Source organism: Dromaius novaehollandiae, chromosome 2 (assembly GCF_036370855.1).
Source record: "Dromaius novaehollandiae isolate bDroNov1 chromosome 2, bDroNov1.hap1, whole genome shotgun sequence".
NCBI classification, from domain to species: domain Eukaryota; kingdom Metazoa; phylum Chordata; class Aves; order Casuariiformes; family Dromaiidae; genus Dromaius; species Dromaius novaehollandiae.
Window position 1 is genome coordinate 97977748 of NC_088099.1, and position 27114 is coordinate 98004861.

At 37.2% G+C, this 27114-nt stretch overlaps 1 protein-coding gene across 8 annotated transcripts in view; it reads left to right on the plus strand.

Annotated features, from left to right (window-relative positions):
• KIF13A (kinesin family member 13A) overlaps nt 1-27114 on the plus strand; it is a 123388-nt gene that overhangs the window by 43837 nt on the left and 52437 nt on the right. For 6 of the 8 annotated variants that reach the window (XM_064506982.1, XM_064506983.1, XM_064506985.1 and 3 more), the window contains exons 3-8: nt 2484-2496; nt 12751-12811; nt 23033-23125; nt 23729-23909; nt 24935-25022; nt 26319-26453. In XM_064506982.1, coding sequence (XP_064363052.1) covers nt 2484-2496; nt 12751-12811; nt 23033-23125; nt 23729-23909; nt 24935-25022; nt 26319-26453 — 571 coding nt within the window. Of the gene's footprint in view, nt 1-2483; nt 2497-9630; nt 9676-12750; nt 12812-23032; nt 23126-23728; nt 23910-24934; nt 25023-26318; nt 26454-27114 lie in introns of those variants that run through there. The other 2 variants (XM_064506986.1, XM_026112806.2) reach the window with 2 other exon arrangements.

Below are 27114 nucleotides of genomic sequence, written 5' to 3' on the forward strand. Positions count from 1 at the left end.
CTAAGATTAAAAAAAAAAAAGTCCTAATGTGGGAAAATTGATTGAGGCTTAATGAAATTTTTATAACACATCTTTAGACTGCTGCAGATGTGATTTCAGTTAAACTGTAAACAGTTTTGTATCAGTCTGCGTCCTTTGCCTGGAGAAAGTATTTTGGAGTGACTGTCTGAATTATTGCCGCAATAACGGTTACAATGGCTTGGTTAGCGAGAAGTTCCAAATAACTGTGAAGAAAAAATATATACTGTAAGCCAAGAGAAATGATTTATTCCAGAGGCCCCTGTTGAAGCTGCTGCTGGTGGGAGTAGCAGGTGTTCCCAGGCAGTTGCTGGTTTGGTCTTATTAGCAGGAGAGTTTAGAGCAGGAGAGAGCAAGAGCTTGCTGTGCTCTGAAACCTAGGAAATTGGAGTGATAAACATCTCGCTTTCAATTAGGAAGCGCTGTTGGCCACCAGTGATTTCAAAAGTCACGTTTGCTCCACTTTTCTTAAAATGGACATCCGAGGAAAATGAGGGAGAATTTCTTGAAGTGTAATGTCTTGCATTGCTCAGGGAAATATCTGAAGAAATGTTCACGTGCTCAGAAAAGCGAGCGGTAAATGTTCTACTAACATTTGCTTTTTTTCAGCTATTTAGGGATTCTGGTGAACCCGTAAAGCTTTATTCAGCAATCTATCAGGAATTCTCTAGGAAAGTTGATACATTCTTGAGTTATTTTTATGTCCCATCCCCCTGCCCAGGCTATGAGCATATATATTAAAAAATAATAATAATTAAAAAAAAAAAAACTCCACTAGTAAAAAAAACTTTACAGGGAATCTTTGATAACTTTCTTCTATAGGAATTCCTCCTCTAGGTAAGATTAGGAAGTTTAGAGTTGGTGCCTGGACTTTGGCTAGATAAGCTTTATCGCATAGTAATGAAATCGGTGTTTTCCTACTAGGTAAGAGTGCATTCTGCACAAGGTCTGAGCCATCTGGGCATGAGCTAGCTGTGGACTGAGCCTGGGTAGCCAAACCTTATGAAAAGGCAAGGCTGTGATATGTGGTTCTGCCCAGGTGCAAAGTATTTTTGCATTATGCCAGTACCATGCAGCAGCTACATACCTTCTGGCTTAGACAAACGTGGCATCTAAGGTACCATCTGAGCGTGGACTGAAAAGATTGTCTAAGATGTCTTTATGGATTTACTTCTCTTTAGCTCTCTTTGCTGAGCCTCTGTACTAGGGGATAGGGAAAGTGCTCGAAGTGTTTGTTTTCCTCAGACTTTTGTGGACTTAGTGTATGTGATCTTGTGGATGAAAATAGGGCTTGGTCCCATGTGCTTCTGCAGAGACTCTAGCAGCCAGGTATCTTTGAACACTGTGTGGAGTGTTCATTCTCTGTTGGGTAAATAGGTAGAAACCCTTCATCTGTATCCTTAATTTTTTAAGCCTTACCATGTTCCCTGCTTGTGCAGTTTTGTCTATAACCTTTTCTTGTGGCTGTCTTTCTCTTCATTCACATTTGCATGCTTTTTCCTGATGTGAAAAACAAGTACAAATGTTTTCTGTGTATCACTTAAGGCCTATTTCAGTGCATAACTTAAACATACGCCTAAAGCTGTAGTTTTGATGATCTAATTCTGCACTGCCTTTTCACCTCCCGTCTTGCATTGTCATTAGCAAGCACAAGGCTGCATGGTGAGACAGATTGGCTCACCAGTCTGCCTGAAAACCAATCCTACCAAAAAGAAAACAGAACTGATCTGATGCACCATGTGGCCATATGGCTGCCAGCATAAACATGAAAGTGCTTAAGGAGAAGGTGAAGCACTCTGAACTGGTGTCTTTGGCTTGCTTATTTACTTATTTATTTGCCTCTGTTTTAGTATTTCTGACTGCACTAGTTGGAGTAGCACATGAAGGGGAACAGTACTTTTAGAGTGGCTTCCTATGCCGCCTTTGGCTATGGAAAACTGTGGGTTTATTTTTCTTAACAGTTTTATAATCTCTACAAAAAACAATTGTTGTTTGACGCTCCCCTTGGTCTTGCATGTGTAGCACTACTAAAGTCAGTGGGGCTTCACCCAGGCACATTGGTCTACCAGGTTTGCAGGCTTAGTTTTAGTTTGTCACGAAAGATGGGGGTGTGTTTTGAGTTCAGTGGTAAAGAAAATGGATGCTTGTTTTCCTTCCGGAACTCAGTGTTGTCAGATATTATAGTTATAAGGAATCTTGCATTTTTCCTTTATCTTTAAAGTGAGGCTATATTGCTAATGAAGTAATTACACTGCAGATTTTTTAACAAATATCAGTATCTCAAAAATATCTTCTGATTTGATTAAATACTTAAATATATTGTGAATTACAAGAAAGGTTCAGAAGTATAGTAATGAAGTACACTGATCTTGTTTTTATTTCTTTTTCTTTGCTGCCTTCTCTTTATGTGGATGGTGTATTCACGCTTCTCTTCATCATCGCTGCTGACTCTTTCCATCATCTAGAAAACCACCTAAGGTATGTATTTTGTTGTCTTGTGTTTGTACATGCTTTTTAAAGATCTTGAACACTGCAGAAGTGTCTGGAGTGTTCCATTAGTGGGTGACAAATACAGCTTTGATAAACACATTAAAAAATCTGTTTCTAATGCATCTAACTTAAAGACTTTGTAATTCCAGAAGACTCCACTTTAATCCAACTGACATGCAATTTAAGGCATGTGACCTTTTAAAGCTAAGACCAGGACAAGCCATGATTTTAATGCATTCAGAAAAACCTTTGAAAGAGCAAGCAAGCATTGTGTGTAAAACACATCATTGTACATAATTCTGCTTAGAAATAATATAATTTTTAAAAGGTGGTAAAATACATCTACTAAAAAACCAAACTGTTCTTGTTTGTAATTGATGACCTTCAAGAATTAATAATTTGTGTATAAGTGGCTAAAGTGCACCAGAAATCAGCTAGAGAAGATTCCTTGTATTGTGCGTAATGCAGGGGAAAGAAAGGAAAATGTGCATTTTACATGTATTGGGACAGAAAATGAGCCATGCTGAGAAACACACAATCACTACAAGGCTGGTAGAAATGATGAGGTAAAACAACTGTGTAAGCTGCTACTTGTCAACGCATGCAAAACAGCCTATTGGTGTATTGCTTAAGCAATTTAACAATAGCCATGTCCTTTCTGTTGGTGTTACATGTCGCTTTTTATAGCAGAGAGCTGTGGTTTGCCATGAATGAATTTTTACGTTATTTTCTTCGAACCGTAGTTCTTCAAGAAAGCATATAGGTGTAATTCTGAGGTTGCTTCGCTGGAGTATTTTATGTAGGCCTTCTGGGAATAGAAATTGGGAGGGGTGTGTGTATATATAAATATATATATATGTACACATACCTCTCCCAATTTCAAACTTGTGTGTGTTTGAAAAACAGCTGTCTGAACCATAAGATGAAATATTTTAATTTGCTTCAGTTAAAGGGTCGGAAGAAAAAAATCTTCTCATTAAGTAATGTGTGTTGTTCCTAGTAAGCAGAAAGGAATGGAACAAAGTATTTTTTACATAAATTGAAATAATCATATTTGAAAAAATATGTAATTTGAGGTCAAGTAGGTGGAAATAAATAGCACTGGTAAATCAATTTAGAATACTATGGTGTACTGATATCTTTTTCCAAACAATTGAATCTTTTAAAATGATTGAACAAGTTCTTAGCATCTCATTCTTTTCAAAACAGTTAATTTTTTTGTCAATCCCAACTGATGTATCTAATGCAAAGGAGTTTGATCATTGTTTTAAAAAAAAAAGTGCACACAACCAAAACCCCCACCTTCTTTGGCTGTCATTTCATAATTTCACAGAAATATATTTACAAGAGCCTTCCCTTTCTGTACTATACAATTCACATTCCCTTGTGGGCAGATAAAGTTATTCTTCATATTATGCTAAAACTTAATTATAGTCTTGCCTTTCTTCCACAAAAATATAGCAGCTGCACATTTATATATGTACGCCACATAGTTAGTAGGTATAGTTAGATGGTCATTAATATCCTTCAGCTGGAATGCAGAAACTTAAGGTGTTGTGTGAAATGTTAATCAGTTTGAGGCAGAAGGAAGTTCTCACCCTCAGTAGAAGCACGCTCTGAGTGTATTAAGACGTTATCTGAGATATGGATATTGCTTGATTTATACAGCTGTTGGGGTACCATACACAGGCAACCTACTTCAAATTAAGACTTTAAAAAAAAAATAGAATTTCAGAAGCATTGGAAGTTTCTTTCCTTTATTTTTACTTTAATTTGGTCATCAGCCATATATGAACTGTGATCACAGTTCAGCTCACTGGCGGCTTGAAAGCTGTGGCAGGAAAAAATATATCAGGGTTTTTTATTGTTTCTACAGGCATCATGTTTAGGTCAATATTCAGTATATTGCTAATCTTGGGCTTTTAGTCTAATTTTATGACAAAGGTAAAACAGCTGTTCTGAGCTGAGATCTGTGAGCTGTGCCCTGGGCCACCTTCAGATTTTTCTATTTGTAATTCTTTCTGTGCATGGTAGGTATTGTGTTTTTCATTCAGTGGATACCCAGCAAACAGTGGCCAACTTCCTATATCAACTTCTGTAATCGCTTCCATCTTCATCAGGCTTACCAGTGTAGATTTTGTTTGTCATTTCCTAATGCACACTTACTTCCTTTCACAGTCGTAATACAGATGTAGCAAAAGCTGTCTGACGAATGGAAATTTCCCTTCCTCAGTTCTCCCTCCCTTTTCTTCTTAGCAACCACGTAGTCCTGTAAGTCACACGTCCTGTAAGCCTACATGTCAGACTTCACTCAGATGCATGCTAACAACTTCTTCACCTCTACAGTATAACTTTTTTTCTGTAAAAATAAAATATGATTAATTGGCCATTCATTGATCAGGTGGAAACAGCTATTAAACAAGTTAGCCATGCCTTTAAAATACTGTATAGACATGTAGATAGTATATGTTAAGGGTTATGTTCAGTCTGGGTTAACACACTGCTAAATGCTGAAAGGCCCAGACTCTGCCTAGCCTATACTGAGGATTAGGCTTCAAAACAACAAATCATGAATGTGAAATTAGACTCCTTTTTAAACTAATTATGTCATACGGCTTAATCAGGCAAGTACTTAATACTGTATATGGTCCTTATTACCTTTAAGTAGTTCACATGGGTATATTTGCATGTGTAAGTCGTTAATAATATTAATTCCTCAAGGCATTGATTAGAGGCTTTAACAAAGATGGGTTCTGTGGAATATTGAAAATGTTAATGCCCCTTGGCTGTCTTTTCTGGCTCTCTGTGAGAACTTATTGCTGTGTAGCAGTCAGTTGCACTGTCTCTTCTAGTTTAGTATCTCATTTTAAGCCACAGGTACAGGTGAATTTGAGACAAAACTCTAGATTTTTCACCGATATGGTGGATGCATGGGGCTGCATCACTGTTTATTTTGCTGTCGGAGCCATAACGTCTAGTTAGCAAAATAGTAGCAAACAGCTGTCTTAAATTGCTGTAGAGGCTTGCTGAAGGAACATGAATCAAAGCTCTCTACATTTTCTCTACTTAAACTTTGTGCTTACCACAATAAATCTTTTGCTTAGTTTTTAACAGTTACTGACAGTATGAGCCTCTCTTTAGCCTAGATAAGACCTATGCGAGTTTGTTAGCTTGGGTAATGTGCACACTTAGGATGGCTCTAGATACAGTAGTAGCGGGATCTAACACTTCCTGGCTAAGCAGTTGGACTCAGCTTGATTAACTTTCACTGATAGTTTTGTGCAGCACCTGCTGAAAGGCTGTTTCACTGCATAGTAGGAAATGGCTGGCTTGTTTAACAGCAGTCTGATTTAAGGGATGCTGAAAAGATAATTTGACAGTTAGCAGATTTATTTTAAGGGCTGGAGGAGGAGGAAATTGGCATCTTAAACTTCAGCCTAATGTTAGCATGTGAACTGCGGGAGTTGGATGGTCTAGGCTGATGACAGTGAGCTGAGAGAGCAGGTAAATCCCAGCACACTTGTGCGAGACTCTGTTCTGCAAGAGGAAGTTGAATAGCTGGAGAGAATTATCTGGGTTGGTTACTCAGTTTTGTTGAGGTTGTAGGTGGCATCTTAAAAAGAACTTGCTCTAAGGCCGTAGTCACTATGCCTTTGCCTTGCGACTGGTCAGAGGGAATGTATAACTCAGACAGCTTTGCATGTGGTGTGACTGGTATAAATTGGCATCTTACTGGTGGCAATCACTGAGCAGGCAAGCCTTGTTTGCTTGGATATCAAGGAGAGGGAGAGACTTCAAACACTGAGCAAGTTTGAGCTGGAATCATAAAGCATTGAGTAATGTGCTTGACTATACTGAGTCAAGTGCTATTAAGTAGTACTTAAGTACACTGAATAATGTACTTAAGCTTGCTTGAATGTGTTATCACAAAAGCAGTCTCTTGACAATAGCTATAATTCCTACCTATTTGAAACAGTTTAGCATTTCTTAAGCAAAAATTGATTTGTATGGAGTACAGTGACAAGACAAAAAGAAAAGTTTGTATCCACTGTGGCTTTAATAATTTTTCTCACTAGCATTTCTACCCATGAAGTGGAGCTGCCCAGTGTATCTATCTAGAAATATCAGAAATGAACAAATGAATAATGATGATACTTTGACATCTTGATTTTAATGAATATTAAAGAAATTGCATCTAACCTTGCATGTTAAGGCAACAGCATGTGTAAATAGTTCCACTGAGGGTATTCAGAAAATCTTGTATGTTTGGAAGTGAGCAGCCTTTCAGCTATATAAAACACAAATATGTCCTTCACATTAATTAACACATACCCCTGCCCCCGCCAAGTACCACTTACACTCATGAATGTTACATTACAATTGTTTGGGAACTGCAACTTCTAATGTCTTGAATCCCGAAGTGGTCAAATTCTTTCTCATAACTTTTCATTTTTATATTTTTGTGCTGTAATGTTTGTGAACTAAAGTGATTGTAATGCATATACAGTGAGTACATACTGAAGTTCATGTACTTATTTTTACTATGGGCACTAATTTACACTTGTGAGGAAGCTGTCACGGTGAGCATTTTCTATTACTATTACTTGTAGCTCTGTTACTTGACTATTTCTAAACACATACAGTGCGGCTTCTGAGCTTTTTCTTACAATTGGAATACCATTTAGACTGAAAATATTGTGCAATCTCAAACACTAATATAAGATACCTGGAAAAAATACCTGTCAGTCTCTTAACTCCCCTCATAATTCCTGGTTTGCAAATGATTGCCCTAGTGTGGCATGTTCTTGGCATGTTGTTTTTATGTAGATATCCCCTTTAGATGTGAAGATGAAGTATCAGCTACAGAATCTTCCAAAAATAAGAGAATTTTAAGGCTTGTTTGTTGGCTCTGTAATTTAAAATCCCGGAATAATTTTGGGTCTAGCTGTGACCCAACTAAACTGTGTAAACTTACATCTGCTTGTGGTTGAATGCCAGCCAACGCATAAACTTGAAGTAGGTGTATACCTGTCTTTCATGGTTTTCCATTTTGCGTACCCTTTTAAAATATGCTAAGCTTCCTGGTACAGTGGCCATGAAATCAACACCAGAGTAATAGTAAAGCAAAAATACTAGTCCATGTAATCACAGAGACTTACCTGAAATACTTAGAAGAATAACTGAAAATGCAGGAAACCTTAGTGGAGATGCAGTGTAACAATCAAAAATTTTGAGTTTCAACAAAAGCTTCGTTTTTGGCATTTTTTCCCCCTTGTACTGTTAAAACATGTAAACAGAATAGATCTTCCAAACGCAGTTAGAAATGAATTCATGGAGGGTGCTTGAACTATAAAAAGTTCTGTTTGTGAGTCACAGATCTGCATCTCTTTCTTCCAATACATTTCAATAATAGCTTTGAAATAAGCTGGTAAAGATTTTGACTTTGCTTTTGAGTATTCTCTAAAAAGTCAAAAAGACATTTTCAAGGCAATTCTCAATTTGAGTATTAGCCCTTGAGTCTGAGACAGCATTAACAGAACTTCTGGTATCTTTGATGCTTGTATTGATAGGGAATACCATATCTTCTTGGGGGGAAAAAATAATGAGGGGAAAAATGATTATTCTGCATACTCCTGTCAAAAGAATAATTAATATTCACTGGTTTTATTTTCAAGAAAAAATAATCAGTGAAGATGAGGGGAAGAAGGGAGCGCCTTCAGTTCTGGTGAACTGAGGACCTTTTCTTCTTCTTTGTTTGTGTCCTGGCTTAGTTCTGTATGTGGATGATGAGTGTGCTTGTGTGCTGTTCTTAGGACTGCATGTCCTGCCGTTTCCTGTGCTGAAGGTCAGGAAAATCTAAACTAGTTCATCATCTTTCTACAGAGAAGATGATTAAAGTGGTCACGATTCAGTTAGGACTCTGTCCTACAAGCATTTCCCTCAGAACACCTTATGGTAATGTATGTGCTGAAGAGCCTTACTGATTGGGATCAAGTTCCTTACTTTTGTATGCTTTATTTCTTACTCTATCAAACTTTGCTTTTGGAATCTATTTTTTTTAAGAGGTCTGAGTTGTGCTAAAAATTGCTTCAGTTGGGCGCTTTCTCGTGGCATTGCTGCTGGGATTTTTCGAAGTTGCTGTTTTGACATCATTGATCAAAGTAATTTTTTAATTTTTGCCTGCCTCTTTTAATGGAAAAGGGAATTTTACTGCAGTTGCTCTACGTGTTGCGCAGGTTGCATGTGCCCCAGCAGTTTCCACTTGTTTGCCTAGCTGGTGTTTTTTGAAAGTAATCTTGTTACTTCCTTCTGTTAGAAGGATTTGGAAATTTTCAGGAAAGGATATTATAAATAGACCAAATCCTTGTCATGGCTTTTTATGTTCAGTATGAAGCACATTCTAAAATCCCATATTTACATATTTTAAATCTTTAAAATAAACTTTTTGGATTTTTAAAAGGTAAAAATAAATATAGCTATTTTCCTATGATAGAAACATTTGACTTCAAGCAAGTGTTTTAGTTTGTAATGTCTCTTTACAAGATCAGTGTTTAAATTCTTGTGAATTATTGAATAATCCTGTCATGATATTCTGCCTTAACTAAGGGAAAAGTGCATAGGACAATAAATTAAATTGAACTACAGTACTCCTGTGTTGACTGTTTGTCATTGCACATGGGCACGTGTAGCTGGGTAACCTTTTTGAACTGGGTTGTTTGATCCACTGCAGATAATATTTTGTTTCATGGGAGAATAGGCATCTGGTAGATTCGGATGCAAATCTAAATTCAGCTCTTACAAGTGGATTTTCTTTTGCAACGTATCTGCTTGCAGTTTGATCATAGACAGATTAGGTATTGTCACCAAGTCCCATGAGGAAAACTTCCACAGGAGAAGTGGAAGGTGAGAACAGAAACACTATTTCATGGGCTGCAAAAGTGAGGACCTTCTTAGTAATGGTTGAGCATTCCTTTTGCTTAGGTTTGAAGCAAGATGACCAGTGCACAACAGCAATTAAAAATGCATCCTACTTATGTGAAGGTCTGAAGATAAGGCAAAGTAACTGCTGCATTTTGCTTGATATTCAGTGGCAAAACTATGGCTTTCACTCCGTAACAGCTGGGAATGTCCTGACTCATGGAGTTGTCTCTGTCTGTCTGTACTGCAGTAAGTGACTCAGACCTCCCTGGTAGATTGTTTTTTGGTTTTGCCTTTCTTGCCTCCACCCCCACCCCCCACCCCCCCAGGAAATTTCAGAACTCATTTCACTTTTGTGGAATAAACGTTGTCTGCATGCTACTCTTCCTTTAGACCTTGCATTTGGTGTTTTGCATTTTGTTGGGGGAAGAGGATAAGATTATTGAGCTACTTGGTCTTATGCTTCTGAAATACTTGTGGTAACTGACAATTCAGGAAGAGTTAGCTTACAAAATATTTGAAGATAAGATTGTATAGTAATTCTGCAATAGCAGTGCATGTTCTGCAATAGCATGAAGTTCTGCATTCCCAAAAGCCGCAAGGAAATGATCCATCATCACCTTCCTCAGCTCAAGCTTTGTCTTATAGTGGATTTGGCCTTTGACCTAGTAGAGCCTGTGGCTCTTATTCTAGATAGATCTGCATTGTTGGTCTCACCAAGGAGAGCCACTGTTGTAAGACCAGGCAAACTCAAAATCTTGGCCCAGGCAAATTTTAAATAACAAAGTGCCCCCCCCAACAAGGATCCCCAAAGAAAAATAAATTGAATTTATTCTCCTAGGTCATACATGAGAAATCCATAATCAGTTTACCATGGCAAAATGGGGAAAATGCACTGCAGCTTAAGGTGTGTTTTGAGGAATTAAAAAAAAAAAAAAAAAAAAAGCCTGTCAAAACAACAAAGTCAAGTGTCTGTAGTGTAGTCTGCTCACATGTGCAGAAAAAGTAATTTTGTTCAGATCCCAACATGTGAAGTGGTTTTACAGGACACCCTTACAGCTCCACAAATCTGCTGAGCACCTATATCGAATCTCGTTCTGGTCCTAGCCAGCTGCAGCCCTTGACTGAAGTGATATTAAATCTTTTCATTAGAGCAGGCTTCCTGACAGCTTGTTTGTCTAATAGAATTACATTTTCTATTTGTGGTTTTTGAGCTTTCTCTACTGAGATCCAGTATTGTACTCTTAGTTTAGGCAGGTAATCTGATACTATTTATTTATTCCTTAAGGCTCTTAAGTAGTCCTTTATGTGAGCATCAGAAATCCAGCTCATGGTAAAACTTTCATGTCTCTTGTACAGATGTCTGCTAAATAATTATTTCACCAAGATCTATATGCTGAATCCTTTCAGTGCTGTTTCATTTCCTGTTGACATAAACTTTTTCAGCCTTGATGTCTGGAGAAGGATAGAGATTAAAAAAGAAAAAAAAAATCAAGCCAAACTCTACAGATTTATAACAAGGAGATTTTCACAATAGCAGTCTTCATAGTTGGAAGAAGAAACCCTTACTACAGCCTTCAAAACACGCTCAGTGACAAATATTTTTTTTCCCTACAGAAGGATTTTTTTGCTTTTCTTTAGTAAGATTCCCCAGATGTCAAGTAGATTTTCCAGAATAAAACTTGTGATTTAAATGTGCTAGATACAATTTAACATATTCTGTATTTAGACTTAGTTCTCATAATATGAACTACAAAATCTGTAATTTAAAGGTTGTGGGGGGGGTTGTTTGTTTTTAAGAATTTAACCACATGCCCTGACAACAACATTAATTTTTTGCAACCTCACTCTTTCAAAGTAGACTAGAGCTGAAGTTAGCTGTACAATGCTGGATAGGAGAGGATGCACTTCTAAAAGTTGTTGTTGTTCATTTTTATGGCACCGAAGTGCGTGTACAAGAGATGAACCAAAATTGGCATGATTCAATAACATGAACTTCTCTGTTTTAAGAGATGGAATCTACAGGTGATGTGCAATGGGTTCCTCATCTTGTTCTTATTTTGACAGCAGAACTTGATGTCAGCCAACTGACAGTGAAGAACGTCTCATCTCCTGAAGCTCCCTGAAAGGAGGAGAATTTCTAGACTAGGATAACTTGGATACATTTCTTTGCTTTTAAAACAGCAAATAGGAGGGAGGGGAAGCTCAAAATATTGTGTGAACAGGAACTAGTGGTTTATAGTGACATGGTTTATAGTTAGTTGACTCTTATTTGTCTCTGCTGTTGTAGCTCATGAAATACCTGATAAACAGCCATTCTATATGGATGAGTACAACAGCAGAACGGAGACAGGCTGTACTGTTGCGCTTGTAATGTAAGCTTTCCTGACAAATGACATTAAATGTTGAGTTCCACGCTACAGGTGTGTAGGAGCGACATGTTTACAGGTCACAAGCTTGCTGCCACCAGTTTTGTTGGATAAGATTCTTTTTGTCTGTCCCTCACACCTAGTCTGTCAGGACTTTCTCTCAACTCGCCCCAACCTCCATCCCTGAATCTCATGCTTCAGATAATTCTCATTTTTTGTTCTGAAATCTACTGTTTCTATCTCCTCACTTGCCATCCTCTGCATTCAGAGCAGGTGGTAGTGTCTTTACGCTGTCCGAGTGCAAGCAGGTTAGCTGTTGAAAACACATGGCAACAACCTTGGGTTTTTTCCTCCACTTCTTGTCTCTGTCTGCATCTAAAACAACTCAGAGCAGCAACTGGAGAGTTTGGCTTTACTCCAGAGCTCTGTGCTAGAAGCTTGCTTTTTTGGGGGTATGGCCGTGTGCTGCCTGGCTGTGTGGAGGAGCCATTCAGGGCTGGCATATATCCAGTGCATGTGGAGTCCTAAGAGGTTTTTAGCAATGAAAATTGGAGTGAGAGGAGAATTGTCATTGACTTTCCTATAGGGACCCTAGCACATCTGTCTGTTCCACCTTTTCCATGTAGCAGACTGGGTTCGTGAACAATGGGAAAATTGTTAAAACATGACTAAAACATGCACTTTCTAGCCATCTCATGTGCTTTGGTGCTATTATAATGTATGCTCTTTTAAGCAGTGTATTGCATTGAGGATAATGGGTATAGACAAGAAGTAGCTCTGTGCAATTCTTAAGATTTGCAAATAAATGTGTTCCTGTTGATTGAAGCCCTTTCTGATTCAGGATCTGTAAAAATGGTAGAGTCTATCTGTAATTAAGCAGTCATGGATATGTACTGCTTTAGGAGAAGTGTCTTGTGGCTGAATTCCTTATATGTCTTTCTATATGCTTCTACAGGTGTTTGCCTTTGATCACTGCTTCTGGTCCATGGATGAATCAAACACCACAAAATATGCAGGTAAACTATTTTCTGTACATTTAACAGTGTGAATAATTTCAGGATAGATGAGAGAGTGGGTTTGGGGTGTTGGATTTTTTGTTTTGTTATGGTTTTTTTCATTTTGTGGTGTGATCCCCAAATGACTTGTTCACAAAAGTGGACTTCTCAGGTCTAAAGGCATTTAGTCATCTCTGTGGTAGCTCTTCTGTTTGAATGCAAGCTTTAAGGTGACCAATACACTGTTCAGGAGGGATGCTTTTACATCTAAGCTAGTGTTCTCTTTTCCTTACATTCAAGAGCCTATTTTAGGATGAAATTTCAGTATTCTATCAGAAATTACTTCTGGGTAATGCTAGTAATAAAAGTATATTTTCGATGCCCTGCATTTCTGTGCATGAAGGAGGATAAAAAACATCTCTTCAGAAGGTGTGAATATTTCAGGACTTTCACATCATTTAGGTCATATAAATATTAAAACATCATAATATAAAATGTCACATAAATGGTCATATTAAAATATTAAATTATAAAATTATATTTAAATATAGAAAGTATTTATTCTATTAACTGTAAAACATCTGAATAATCCCTATTCACAGTGTGATTGAGTGATCAACTTTGACTTCTTCCTCCCCAAAGCTGATTATTCCAAACTAGATTGTCATCCTTGTGGCTACTTTTCTGTCATAATGTGATTTATGTATTCTTACAACATATTAATATTTTATAAGGAAACATTTTGGTAGAGACAGATTTAAACGCTGGATTTCAGGGCTGTGGTCCATGGAGAGGAGAAAAGAATATTGTTCAGTTAAGAGATCCCTCTTATGAAGTTTTATGGCTTTTAAAAAATCTTGAAGGTTGACGGTATTAATTAATTAGCTCAAAGTTTGAGATCACTGGTCTAATAAATTAATTGCTGTGTCCCTTTGTTAAAATATCTCTCTTCTGTAGCCTCTGTTATCAAATCCTAAATCTCACAAGTTGCATTTGATCATAGATTTTGCTGTATTCCTTGCTTGCCTAAGCAAAGTTAGGTTTCTTCAGGAAAGCAGCTCTGCTTTAGCCCATCTTTCAGTCACTATATTTGCACTGAAGGGGTGCATTGCACAATGTTCATAGTCCAGACTGGTAGACCCATTGGAGCACACCACACCTCCTTTTGTGTTTGCACATCTAGATTTCCTTTTAAATGAAAGGGGTGATGGGACACACACCCAGATCTTGCCCTGATGTGCCTTAAGTGTGCAGGTGGGAGCTGCACCTATTGAGTGCACCAGGGTCTTCACCCACTCTTCAGTAAAGAGACAGACCAGAGAAACACCTTGAACCAGTTAAACTTGTTCCTGTTTCAATTTAACCAGCCTCCAGGTGAATTCAGTGGGGATACAGGCCAAACTATTTTGAATTTGAGTCACAACTAGATTTGTCTAACCTCTTTCAGAAGTTGTAATTGAATTCTTAGCTTGAGAACTGAAAGTTTTTTCATATGTACACAGTCTGATCAGACTCCAGGATGCTGTTGTATCTCTTTCCTCATTCCCCCGACTCCAAAAAACGGTGTTTTTCTTTTGCCCATTCGGATAACGTTCCTGTCTGAAAAAGAAACTTGTTTTCCTTGTTTCTTTTCAGAAATATGATAGAAATGTGGACTTCAAGGCTTGCATATAAAAAACCCAATGTTTTCACTGATTTTTGAATGGTTTTGAAGTTACCTTGTGACTTGCAGCCCTCATGTTCTAGAACATAATGAATTTGGCAGAAGAGCAAAACAAAATAAAAAAAAAAAATCTATTCCAGCCCTAAGTTACTGAGTTGTTGGCTTGTTCACTTGCTTTTGCATGAGCTGATACTCTGCTCTACGTTAGTGCTTCTTGTTTTAGATCCAAAAAACTGAACACAGAAGTGATAAGATTTCAGCTTTTATGTATCTAGTATTAAGCTGCCTTAAGTCTTTTCACAGCTTAGCCTAAATTACTGTACTAAACAAAATACAATAATTGTTTCTGGTCGGTTTTTTTTTCTTGATGAGAATTGTTCCTCCTGTTCTAATGTAACAAAACGCCACCGTTCTAGGTACCTCACAAATATGTGTGTTGTCTATGTCAAGAGATCATACCCGAGACCCTCCTAGAGTTAAGAATTTCAAGACACAAAGCAAGTCACCAGCCAGCCCCTGACTTTTTTTGAGCTAAACTGTAATCTCTTGGTTGGACACTGGGTTATGGAAGGGATGCTGATCAGGAAGCTAGATAAATGCATTAGACACCCGCTATCCAAAACAGCTCAATGTAGATGCATAAGTTTACTGTCACTGGCAAAAGCAATGATTACTTTATGATTACTAAACACTAATGATTGCTATACAGTTTAAGCGGGGTGTGTGAAACCTGAGTCGAGAGTGCGTTTAAATGTAAGTGATATATGAGCTCCAAGTATAAGTAAAACTCTTGAAATAAGAGGTATGCGAGACATTTAATCACTTCAAAAACCCTTTTATTAGAGATCACTTAGTTTCTGAAATTGCAAAAGTGCTTCCGTGAAGTTTGATATACTTCAGTGTCATCATTATTCTAGGACAAATGTGAGTGATAAAAGTAAGATATTTTCACCAACAGGGTTTGAAGCACAAACTTGATGTACATCACAAAATTAGAGTGGAATATTTAAGATGGGATTTTCAAGTACTAGGCTACCCTATTAGTCATCACTTTCTGTGCAAAACCAAAATGTACTGATCTTGCATAAGGTGAATAGATATACTGTTGTGTCTATCATATCATATTAAAGATTTGACTGATCAACATGGGGGAAATCAAAAAAAAAACCTGAATAGTGTGCACTGCAGACAGCATGCATCTGAATTCTGGTGTATGTTGACATATGTGGATACTTCTTCTATGTTTTATTTTCTGTCAACAGAAGCAAAGTTTGTGCTCTGCTGGAAATGCATGTTTCTTACAGGATCTTTAAAGCTGTCGCACGTAATTACATGCTGGTTTTATTCACTTCAGTTGCTCACTGGGCTACAGTATTACCAGCACTTATTTGAGCAAGGTGATGATTCCTGTTTGGGAATACTTAATCCTGTGGGTAATTTAATAGCAATTTTCAGACTCTGGGGGGAGCAGGATTGACTTTGAAATAGGACTAGTTATCTCTTTCTCTTAAACCAAAATTATTCTGAGATAACTTCATCTTTTTTGGTAAATCAAAGGTTTACTTTATTGGAGTAACTTTCCTTGTGGACTCATGTTTTGGAAGTACGAAGGAGTTTGTTCCAATTTGAAAGTTACCTTCTATTTCCAGCATTTGAAGACATGGGGATTGTTGGTGTGAAGACCTAATGCTGTGTACTTGGGTCTTAGCTTATGTTCCAGTAATTCCATATGTAGACAAGCACTCTGCTGGCCTTTCTTTTAAATAGTGATGATACAGAAATAGGCTATTGGTAGAACAGTAAAGGCAGAATTGCTTTGTTTAACACTGAAGTGGAAAGTGGGTATGTTGCAATTCTGAGGTTATTCAGCAGTATCGCTAACATAAATAGTGAAGAACACCTTTGTGTGAAGAAAAACATCCGTAGAGGGCATCTTTGCATCTGTCCTTGCAGGACTGAATTGCTCATAAAGACAGTGAGGAGCCTGGAGCACAGAAGAAGAGTAAGCTCTTTTACAAGACCTCTTTGCGAGAAGGACTTTGGCTTCAGAAGCTGTGGGAACTAAAGGCTCTTAACAACTTGATTTCTTGGTTTAGAGAATGCAAGATGCAAAAATCCATTCACCTTTCATTCAAACTTCTTTTTCTTTTTTCTTTGTCTCTTGTTGCAGCTTCATGTCTGGAACTTTCTCTTCTTACTGATGTTGTCTTATGCCTCCCCTCTGACTTTGCCTCAAGATTGAAAATGAAGTGTTTATAATCTAAATTTAAGTGTGTTTTTTGTTTTTTTGTTTTGTGTTTTTGGTTTTTTCCAACCATTAGCACGTAGCGGAAGAGTTGCTCTTAATACTGAGAATGTGTGTTTCTGGACAGTTTGTGGCTGCATCACTCCAAGCCAGGAATGGTTATAAAACTCCGGGTTTGTGCTGGTCATCACATGCTCCTCCCAGTGCCTCTTTTGTGATGACTTAATTTTGAAAGATGTAGTTGAGAATTTGATGAGTATAATTACATCTTACCTGAAGGGGAAAAAACAAAAACGGGTCAATGAAATAGTATTTTGAGAAGGATGGGGAATTTTGGTCATAGGACACACTGAGTTTGACTTAATCTGGAAAAAGGATGAGTGTTGCCTGACAGACTACAGGGAAGGGGTTTTGAGACTAAGCAAGCCAGCTTCTCACTACCATTTATTTCTTCATGGACTTGAATGGGTCAGCAGTAGGTTCATGGACAAGGAGACACCTGCCTGCCTTGAAAAGCTCACAGAGACAAATAACAGGATGACATTTTGGTGAAGGGGAGAACGTGGAGAAATTTTCAGAGATGAGAACAAAGAATTCTTTTTACAAGCATACACAACAGTAAGAGCCTATTAGTCTGGACCAAAGTGGATTTTTAAAAAGAGGGGAAAAAAAACCCTTCAGTTTGGGTCAGATTCAAGAGATAGTATAAGTAACCACAGGAGCTGCTAGGCAGGTTTGAAGTGTTTAAATCCCTTCCAAGGACCTCATTCAGTAGCCATTTATACCTGGATTTTTCTTAAACTCCCTAAGCTGCATCAAATTTGGCCTGAAAAATCCCAGATCTGTGTTTCTGCAAGTTGCACTGTCCTGAGAGGCCAAACATCTGACTTCAGGCTAAGCTTTAGTTTTATATGAAAAGTTTATGCTGACTACTGCTCTTCCATCAGCTGTTTTAAAAGGAAACCAACCACACAATTTGTTTAAAGAATTGTAGCCCTCTACCCTCATGAGAGATTTTAAATTGTGGATTCTGGGCAGGCAGGATGGTCTGCACATTTGTAGTCCTGAGTTACCCATGTAAAGTGGAAGAATGTATTCGAAACGTATCTGTTGCTTATTGTTTGTTTGTTTGTTTTTTGAGGGGGGTCGGAGGAGTTTCTACATAGCATGTTGGTCTTGATTTTTCAGGTGACACAGCTGGCATCTAACTGTTCTGTGCATTTTATAGGAAACTTAGTTAGCCGGTATGGGTACTAGCGCTGTGTGGTCAGGCACTTCAAACGTAGACGTCATGACACACAACATGCAACACTCAAGACCCTTGGATCTGAGGCTTTGACACAGTAAAGACTCCAGTGCCCTGTCAGTACTGTAGTGTTAGGCTGCAGTAGTTTGAACATATTAGCTGTTGTGCTTTTTGGTTCTTGTTAAGGTGAACCATAGAGATCTTTGTTCCAGTTTTAGAGGTACTCTTTTAAAGGTGTTATCTAGCAGAGCTTTCAGTAATTCTAATCTCAGCAGATCAAGTTTTATTTTAACTGTTAGTTCATTGAACCAACGGTTATTTGTTGCTGTCGAGATTTGCTTATTAAAATGAGAGCTAGTGTGTTTGTAAACATGAAACCTAACCCAGAAGCAACTTAGCGGTTCCTATTAGCCTATTCCTATAATTGTTCCTACAATTTATTTTATGGTGTAGTATACATAAAATATATAGCTGTTTCATTCAGATTTATGTGCTGTAGTCAGATGTGTGCTGGCTGGTGTTTTGGCTTAAGAAATTATCTGTCTCAGATGCTCATTACTGTCCTTCCTTACTCCAGCCAAAGGTTATTTCTTCTCAGATCTGCCAGAGTAACTGCATCTGTAGTTGATCCCCAGTCTGATTCTGTATGTATTGCCTGCTTTAGAAAAACAACAGAAGCTAAGTAGATGTTAAACTGATCTGGAGCTGTTGAACAGAAGCAGGTAGGAGCCAACCGTGTTATGCAGTGATCCCAGTAGGTCAGAGGGAGCAGTAAACCCTGATAGGAAATAAGGGCCATGAATGGCAACCTCATAATCTGGATTAACAGTCAGAACCACAAGTATTCTGGTATGTGGCGTTGTGACTACTTTGTGAAGAAGTTTCTTGTTGGACTGCGGGAGTGAGGCTGGAAATATTTAGGGCTGCAGTACTAAGCATAATTCTCCATGACGTAATTTGCTAAAATATTTGTTTGCTTTGTTTCTGTTAATTTTTTTTAGCCCTAAATGTCATCTGGGCTAAAGATTTACCCATAAATAAAGCTACTTTGACCAGATCTAATTATCATTGCTGTTCGTAACAAGCTGTTATTTGGCTCTACCTATTTTTGTCATTTAAGGGGGAAGGTCCAGGAACTACAGTGAGATGTCATAATGCTGTAGTCATAACCTGGCTGAGGGAATCTGTGCTGATATGATGAGAGGCCTTAAACAATTGTTCTTATTTCAGATTGATGAGTTTTTGTGATGCAGAAACACTAGGTATCTGAAAACCACACTAAAATTAATTTTTGTTGCAGTACAACTTGAATGAACGTGGGTTTGCCACCAAATGAGTGTAGCTTATGAAAGATTATAAATGTTAACTGCTTTTTTTTAAATGGTGTTTTGTTGGGAAGTGTCCCTTTTTTCCTCCCCTCCCTTTTCTCTCTCATGTCTTTTCCTTCTGGTATCTGTCACTGGTCCAGTGATCTGAGAATATATGCACTTTATGTGCAAATATGATTGGCTTCATCTTGCAGGTTGTGAGAACAGATCCTAGGGTTCTTCTGCAATGTGCAGATTTTCCTGAGAGAACAGAGGTGTGTCCAAACTGGATCTCTGTGCAGAATCAGGGTGTCGGGAACTGTGTGGGAATGGTTTGGAGGAAGTGAAGGGGAAAGAGCGTTGAGGTACAAGATGATAAAATATACTGATAAATCAAATACTTTATCTCATTCTGAAAGTGGTGTATGTTGTAGCAGTGTTGTGGAATAATACAAGAGTATTGTTCTGTCTTCCTTTTTTTCAAGAACGTTTTATTATCTTACATATTTTCTGCTTTAAATATTCTCAGAGTTGGTCCTGACTTAAAGATTTCAGCTAAGAGGTTTACATATGCAGCTGTGCAGTTTGAAAGTGTGGTTTTGTTTTAGAATTATTAGTAATTTATTAGCCATTGTTAGCATGTACACTGCTGTCTTCACTATTTTTACTTTGTATTATAATTTTACCTTTTGAAATACCCAGCTATTTCAGTAGCTAGAGAACATGTGAAAAAAGTTTCTTAGCTTCCCAGTGACATAGTACATCGCCGTGATGCATGGGGTCACAAGGATGGTATCTGAGAGTTCCAGGAATTCCTGTGTGAGAATGCAGTTCTGAGGGAAGGATTAGTTTTCTTTAAACTTCAGATAACACATCACTGTAACCATTTAGAAGGCTGAAATCTTCAACAGTTTAATAAGGTTATTGCCAAAGAAATGTTCTTTATCTCCATTTGTTTTTATGGAAGAATGTCATAGTGTGACGAAGTACTAAGCATGTTAGAAATGCAGTCCAAAGAGCTGATAAAAATATTCTTGGGTCAGTCTCGTACTGGAAGTGGCCTTCTAACAGGCTGAGATTAATTATTTGATCTTTCTTAGAATTTCTGCAGTTGGCAATGGGCTTATAGTTGTACTTGCCAAAAGGCACAGGTAATGGCTTGAAGGTATGAAGATAGTTTTAGTTGTCTAGTAAAAGTGAAAAAGGCTTCCATATTGTCTTGACTTTGATTTCTAGTACATCTTCAGAATTGAGTGGGCATTCACCAATGTTTTATCAGGTTTTCATTATCAGAGCATCCCTAAAAGTGCATTAACAGAAGGGTTTCCCACCTGGCTGTGTTAGCTGAGCTGTAGGATGTGCTATAACTAGTTCTAGAGCATACAGCAACATTGTCTGAAAATGGTCCCGGTTTAAGCTATATTCCATAAGTTAAAATCCAGGTTGGCCTTTGAGATTCAGACTGGGATCCTCCTCCTGTATTCATCCATTAGGGATTCTGTAGGTCATCTTATCAATGGTCCTCATGTACTATTTTATAACTTCTTGGCCTCTTCCCCTGCCCTTGGGAAACAGGGAGGACGTTCTGTTGTATTACTGGTCAAAAATGGATGATACAGTTTTTTTTCCTCTTGTGACAAATGGTTTTATTCTCCTTGCACAATCTCTGCAGAATTCTATTTTTTAGTAGTATAGTATAATTACTAATTACACTCAGCTTCAATCTTTGTTTGATTTTGCATTCTTGCTTTGCATTCTTGCTCAGCCGGGGAATAAGTGGCTCCCTGCTGCTTTGGTAACTTCAAAATGTGCCCTTGGGAGTAGGATGGAAAGCAAGTTTGTGCACTGTACACTCTTATTAAACTCTTCCATTGAGGTATTTCCTCAGTCTTTGGTAGTTTGTTAATGTTTTCTCGATATATTTTCTTAGTATCTGAGAAAGATATAACAACTTATTTTACTGTGGAGAGAATTGCATAGTTGCCCAAGATACATCAAGCGTGAAGTAACGAAGCAAATGTTACAGCCACAGAGAGTCTGGTTTCATCTATATTTTGGTAGCAGTAAAAGTATGGGAAGAAAAAAGCATGAATTTCAGCAAGGTTATTTCTAGGAAGAGATTGCCTTAGTGACTAAAAGCATTTCTTGTGACAAATTTATGAAAAGTTTCTTGCATGGTAACTAGAAAGTTGCTGATTATTTCAAGCTACTAACTACTGATATGCCAGAACATGAGCTATTTTGAGCTGGACAGGATAATTATTGTTGGATGATGCATCACTCAACATATGTATTATGAGTGAATAATAATCATAAACTGAATGAAAAAATGCTAGGGTAGAAATGGAATTACTTGAGAGTACAGCAGATGCTCCTCTGTTTTTAATTCTTGTATTCAGTGTTTCTGAACTGTTAATTTGATCTCTGCTAATCCAAGAAACAATAACCTTTTGGAATTTTAGAAATTTAATTTAGAAGATGTACAAGGACCACTTTTGCTGCGATAGGTTTTTCATTTACAGGAAAAGAGAAATTAAAGGAAAATAAACATAGTATATGAGTTTTTAGTTCTATCTACATGTGTAAATCATTCCACAATCATTCCACAGATTGTTCTGTGGGCATTTTATGGGCTACCACTTACTCAAAGACAGTAGAGTGTAAATGTTCTCATGCGATATATAAACATATAGCTAGTTATGTTTTTGATGCTAGTATGTATGTTCCATTTTGAAACTGTGGAAATCATTATTACATCCACTATACAAAATAATTTCTTGTAACTAACATATTTCAGCACAGCTGAAATAATAAATCATTGTCTGTGTAAGAGATAAGCAGTTGACATTACTGTTCACAAAGTTGCCAGGCAGTGTACTTAAGCCTGAAATCAAATACCAAAATAGATATAAATGCTGCCCTTAGCTCAGTTCTTCTTGTTTTGGGTATACGTGCAGACGGCATAATTCCCAGGTCCGAGCTCAAAAGAGACAACCCATTGACCTTGTTTGTGGTGTACAAATTCTGAGCTTTCTGATTTAAAAAAACCCTATGCCTATTTTCATATTCTATGTCTAAAAGATTGAAGGATACCTAAAATCTTCTGTCTGGCACAAAGAGAGGATTTTCAGACTATGGAGTTCTGTAGCTGATGTTTCAAACTATGAGTTTGCCAGGATATATACTTTAAACCTGTTTTTAAATCTCTCAACCTAGTAATGTGCATTTCTTTCCTAAATGTCATCAGAATGCTTTTATCTTGCTTGCAGCATCACCTTGACACAGGTTTAAAAATAATAGGCTTTTAGTGAAACTCAAGGCCAATTCCTAAGAGAAAAGCTACTACTACTACTAGTATAATATTTGTTGTAGCTACAATATCCTAGTTTACTAATGTTTTTCTGCAATTCTGTTACAGAACTCTTCAGTTTAGTTTGTGATTGAACAATACGTATTCATTGCAAAATTTATTCTTAAATAATTCAAAATCTAGGCATCTACATTGTTTTCTAAGTGTATAACTTAAACCATTGCTTTCTGAAGATGTATTTGCTTCACAGGAAAATGAGCAGTATACTTAAATACGGATAGCTTATTACACTAATTCTAGGCAGCCAGATTTGAACTTAGTCATTCAGTTACATATGAAATCATTTGTTCCTTACCAATGCACTCAACAGTAAAAATAATTTCTGAATTCTTTTTCTTGTTTTCAGTAAAATGCAACCTGTTTTCTTTCTTTTTTTTTTTCTGTAAATGAATTTAAAAAAATATTTTGTAGGTCAAGAAGTGGTGTTCAAGTGCCTTGGAGAAGGAATTCTTGAAAAGGCCTTTCAGGGATATAATGCTTGTATATTTGCCTATGGACAGACAGGTGAGAGAGTCTCTTGTGACAAATGGGGAGAATACAACATAAATATTAAACTAGGTAATGTCAAAAAAAATATTTTTAGAAACATTATGAAGTTAAACTTCACCGTTTATTAGGGTGCAGTTTTCCATTGTATCGTAGTGATTTGTATTTACTTCACTGTTTTGGAAATTGATGTCCTGTGTAAACACAGTGAGCTCAGTAAAGCCAGTGACAGTGTAATGTTCTTAATATGGCTTTGTAAATATGTGCATATTTGCTACCTCTTGGAGCCACTTTCTAAGCCTGGAAGTAGTTCATACCCAAGGCTCATTTTGTGTGTCTGAGTGTTTTTAAAAAAAAAAAAAGAAAAAAAGAAAAAAAAAAAGTGGCAAATAATGGCCCTGCTTAAGGGGATCTTGGATTTTTTTTTTTTTTTTTTTTTTTTTTTTTCCCCAAACCTGCATCTGGTGGTTCAAGGAGCAAGCTATCTGTCTGGAATAGCATGTCATGTTGTTCTGATATGTGCTTCTGGAGGAATATAAAGAGAATTAAAACATGCGCTTCGTGAACAAATGAGTAACTCAAACTGCATTCTCAAGCATTTTCTTTTCCTTTTTCCCTTAGGTTCAGGAAAATCCTTTTCAATGATGGGCAATGCAGAGCAGCTGGGTCTGATCCCACGGCTCTGTTGTGCTTTATTTCAGAGAATCTCTGTGGAAGAAAATGAATCTCATACTTTTAAAGTTGAAGTGTCCTATATGGAAATCTACAATGAGAAGGTTAGAGATCTGCTTGATCCAAAAGGGTGAGTAGGTTTGTCCACCCCACCCTCCTCTTCATTTGTAGTTGAAACTTACCACTTTTAGAAGTCTTTGAGAAGGTTTTTCAGAATTTGTTTATATGGCTTCCTTAGAAAGGATGGGGTTCCAAACATCAGAAAGAAGAGAATATCCTTATAAAGGCTGTATATGAAGTAGTAACTGTTCTGGATTAGTTTAAATATCAGGGTAACCACATCATGATATGAATAAATATTATATGCAGCAGTTTTCCACCAGAAAACAAGGCTATGTATAAATAAATGCTTGGGTTTTTTTTGCTATGTTATCAAAACTCCATTCAAGTAAGAATATTCATAAACTAAAGAGAGTTTGAAGCTTATTTCCAAATTGGTTTTCCTTGTTTAGAAGTTGAACTTTCCAAATGGGAAAGAGTAACACCTCAGAATATACGCATGACATGCTTTCTTCCTTCTATTTCATCTACACAAAAATACTGGTTAGGTTTTCTGGCTTGGAGATGTCTAGATAAGAGATGTCTTCATAGATTTTGCAGTCTTGGTAATGATATATGTGCTATATATTTTGATTCTTGAGCATGATTACACTAGGTGCAGAACTATGCAAGTTAGTTTACAAGTGGATTTTAGACTTAATTAATATTTTTCAATAAGGTGTGGAAAACATTGACAAAGAAGGAAACCAACACTCCCCCAGAAATTAGCTAAAGCTTCAATGTGTCATGAGTCTACCTGCCAAATGAGACATTTAAAGTTTTGTTCCAGCTACAAGTTAAGGGGTGGCAGTGTGGGGCATTAAAAATAATTCATGTACATTGACTGAAACCTGTTAGATTAATTTGTTTCTTTATTATCAGTTTGAGAGGTTTTTTTCTAGAAGCCTTTTTTCTCCTGTTATTTTAATTAAAAGACATAGCAGGTTGACATCTGCTATACAGACGCAATTTTGTCATTTTAAATTATTATTTTTATTTTTGAATAAATAAAGTTCACTCTAGTGGATTGTGCATAAGATCTATTTTATTCCATAGGAGTCGGCAGTCCCTTAAGGTTCGAGAGCACAAAGTGTTGGGACCGTATGTAGATGGCTTGTCTCAGCTGGCTGTTACGAACTTTGAGGTAAATTGAAACTCATGACAAGTGAATAAATAACGTTTGTATACGTAAGCAATGGAAATCTTGTGACAAACTAGTATCCATTAAGATGTTTTGGTTCTTGAGAGTATATATAGTCTCTGACAATCACAAAGATCTCCTCTAATGGTTAAGAGTATTTCATCTAAAAACATTAGGTTCTGCTTTATCTTGATTAAAAAAAAATAATAATAGCAGTGGCATGTCTTTATTTTGGAGTTTCAATTTATATGCTATATACAAAGCACAAAATACACAGGAAATCTGAGGCTTTTTAAACAAAAATAAAGTCTTATAGCATGGATTCCAGCATGGATAATTATTTTTTTGTCCATTGAATGCAACCTGTTTTTTGCAGATATTAATTGTATGAGAATGTACAATATAGCTCGTATCATTCATAATTTAAATCATGCCACCATATGGGCCCACTTGGGTTGCTGATTTATTTGAACATGTGTTGATATTGTAGAAGCCAATGAACTATGATAGCTACACTGGAAAATAATTAAAGCAGGACTGTTGTGTGAATTGCATAGACTTTTCTTTTTGAGGAAGCTACTTCAGGAAATGTTGGTCTAAAAATGCTGTGTTACATGGGTTCATGTGGTATATGTGGACCACTTTTTTTCTTCATAGGGAATTTTATTTTTCTGAAACATCTGTGCATACTATAAGGCATAAACTGCTTTCACACCTCTGATTTATGTACTTTTGAAAGCATATCCAATTTGTTAATGCCTAGTTTCTGGTTGATGACTTACGTAAACTGCCTGGAAAGACTCAGCAGGTGCATATATCGGACTTAGCATAATCATCTTTGCTTCTACATGTGTAGAAAGGTGCAGCCTCCAACTGAGGTAGCCCTTAGAGCCAGTTAAGTGAAGAAAGTATTAGCGCAGTTCACTAAAGAGATGCATTATGTTCATTTATGTAAGTGGATCTGCGTTGGCTTGATTATGAGCATTAAATAAATCTGATTTGTAACGTGGATATTGCCAGCATATTTCAGCAGCAGATCAGGAGAATGTGCATTGCATGCTGTTCTGGGCTTTTAAGTGCAGCACTCAATACAGTGGTGTAACTTAACCTCATTCAGTGAAACTGCATACCCTTTGTACCTATACATCTCAAAATGTGCAAAGACGTTTCTTGTTACTTCTGGCTTCCCCTCTTTCTCTTTCCCGCACATACACACCCTTCCATCTAGATGGGAATTTTGTTCAGCAAGCGCAACACTTGCTTTTATCCTAGCATTACCTTTTACTCTTTTTGCTTTAGGATATTGAGTCACTGATGTCGGAGGGAAACAAATCTCGAACAGTTGCTGCAACCAACATGAATGAAGAAAGCAGTCGCTCTCATGCCGTATTCAGTATTATAGTGACTCAGACACTGTATGACCTGCAGTCTGGTGTACGTATTTCTGTTCACTCATTTATGAAGATGTGGTGAATTCTTTCTGTTTCCTCCATTCAGACACTGAATGTTTTCAGTTTTAACTGATTATTGCTCAAAATAAAGAACTACCTTTTGCATTGCTACACCAGTGCATGCTCTGGTAGATGTATCAGTGATTATCACTTAATGTGGGATAAAGCTCTAAAGACACAAACGCCTACCATTTTAAAACTGAAGCTGCCTCAACTTCCAAGACCCTTAACCTTCTTTTTAAGGGTCACCATATCTCACAGAGATAATTTGCTCTGTGATATTACAATATCTTTAACTTGATCTTTAGTGGAAGGGAAAATATTTGCTGTTTTGACTTGTTTTTCCTTTCTCTCAGGTCTTTAACATAGCTCACTATTTTTTCTTTGGTATGCCTACGTGATTTGTTTAGCAGTGCTGCTACACTTTAATGCCATGAGGCTCAGCAATAAAAGGAGTATTTTGGCAAGAACATAAGACTGAGAGAAAACTGGAAGAATGAGGAGGCAAACCAGATAAAGCAAAAAGTTGGATCACTTTTTAAGATTATGCTGCCACTGTGAAACCTGTCTTAGGTGTTAACTGTTGTTGAAGTTAGTGCGTTTAAATGGCCTGCCATGCTGGTAAAGTTATTAAAGTTATGGCA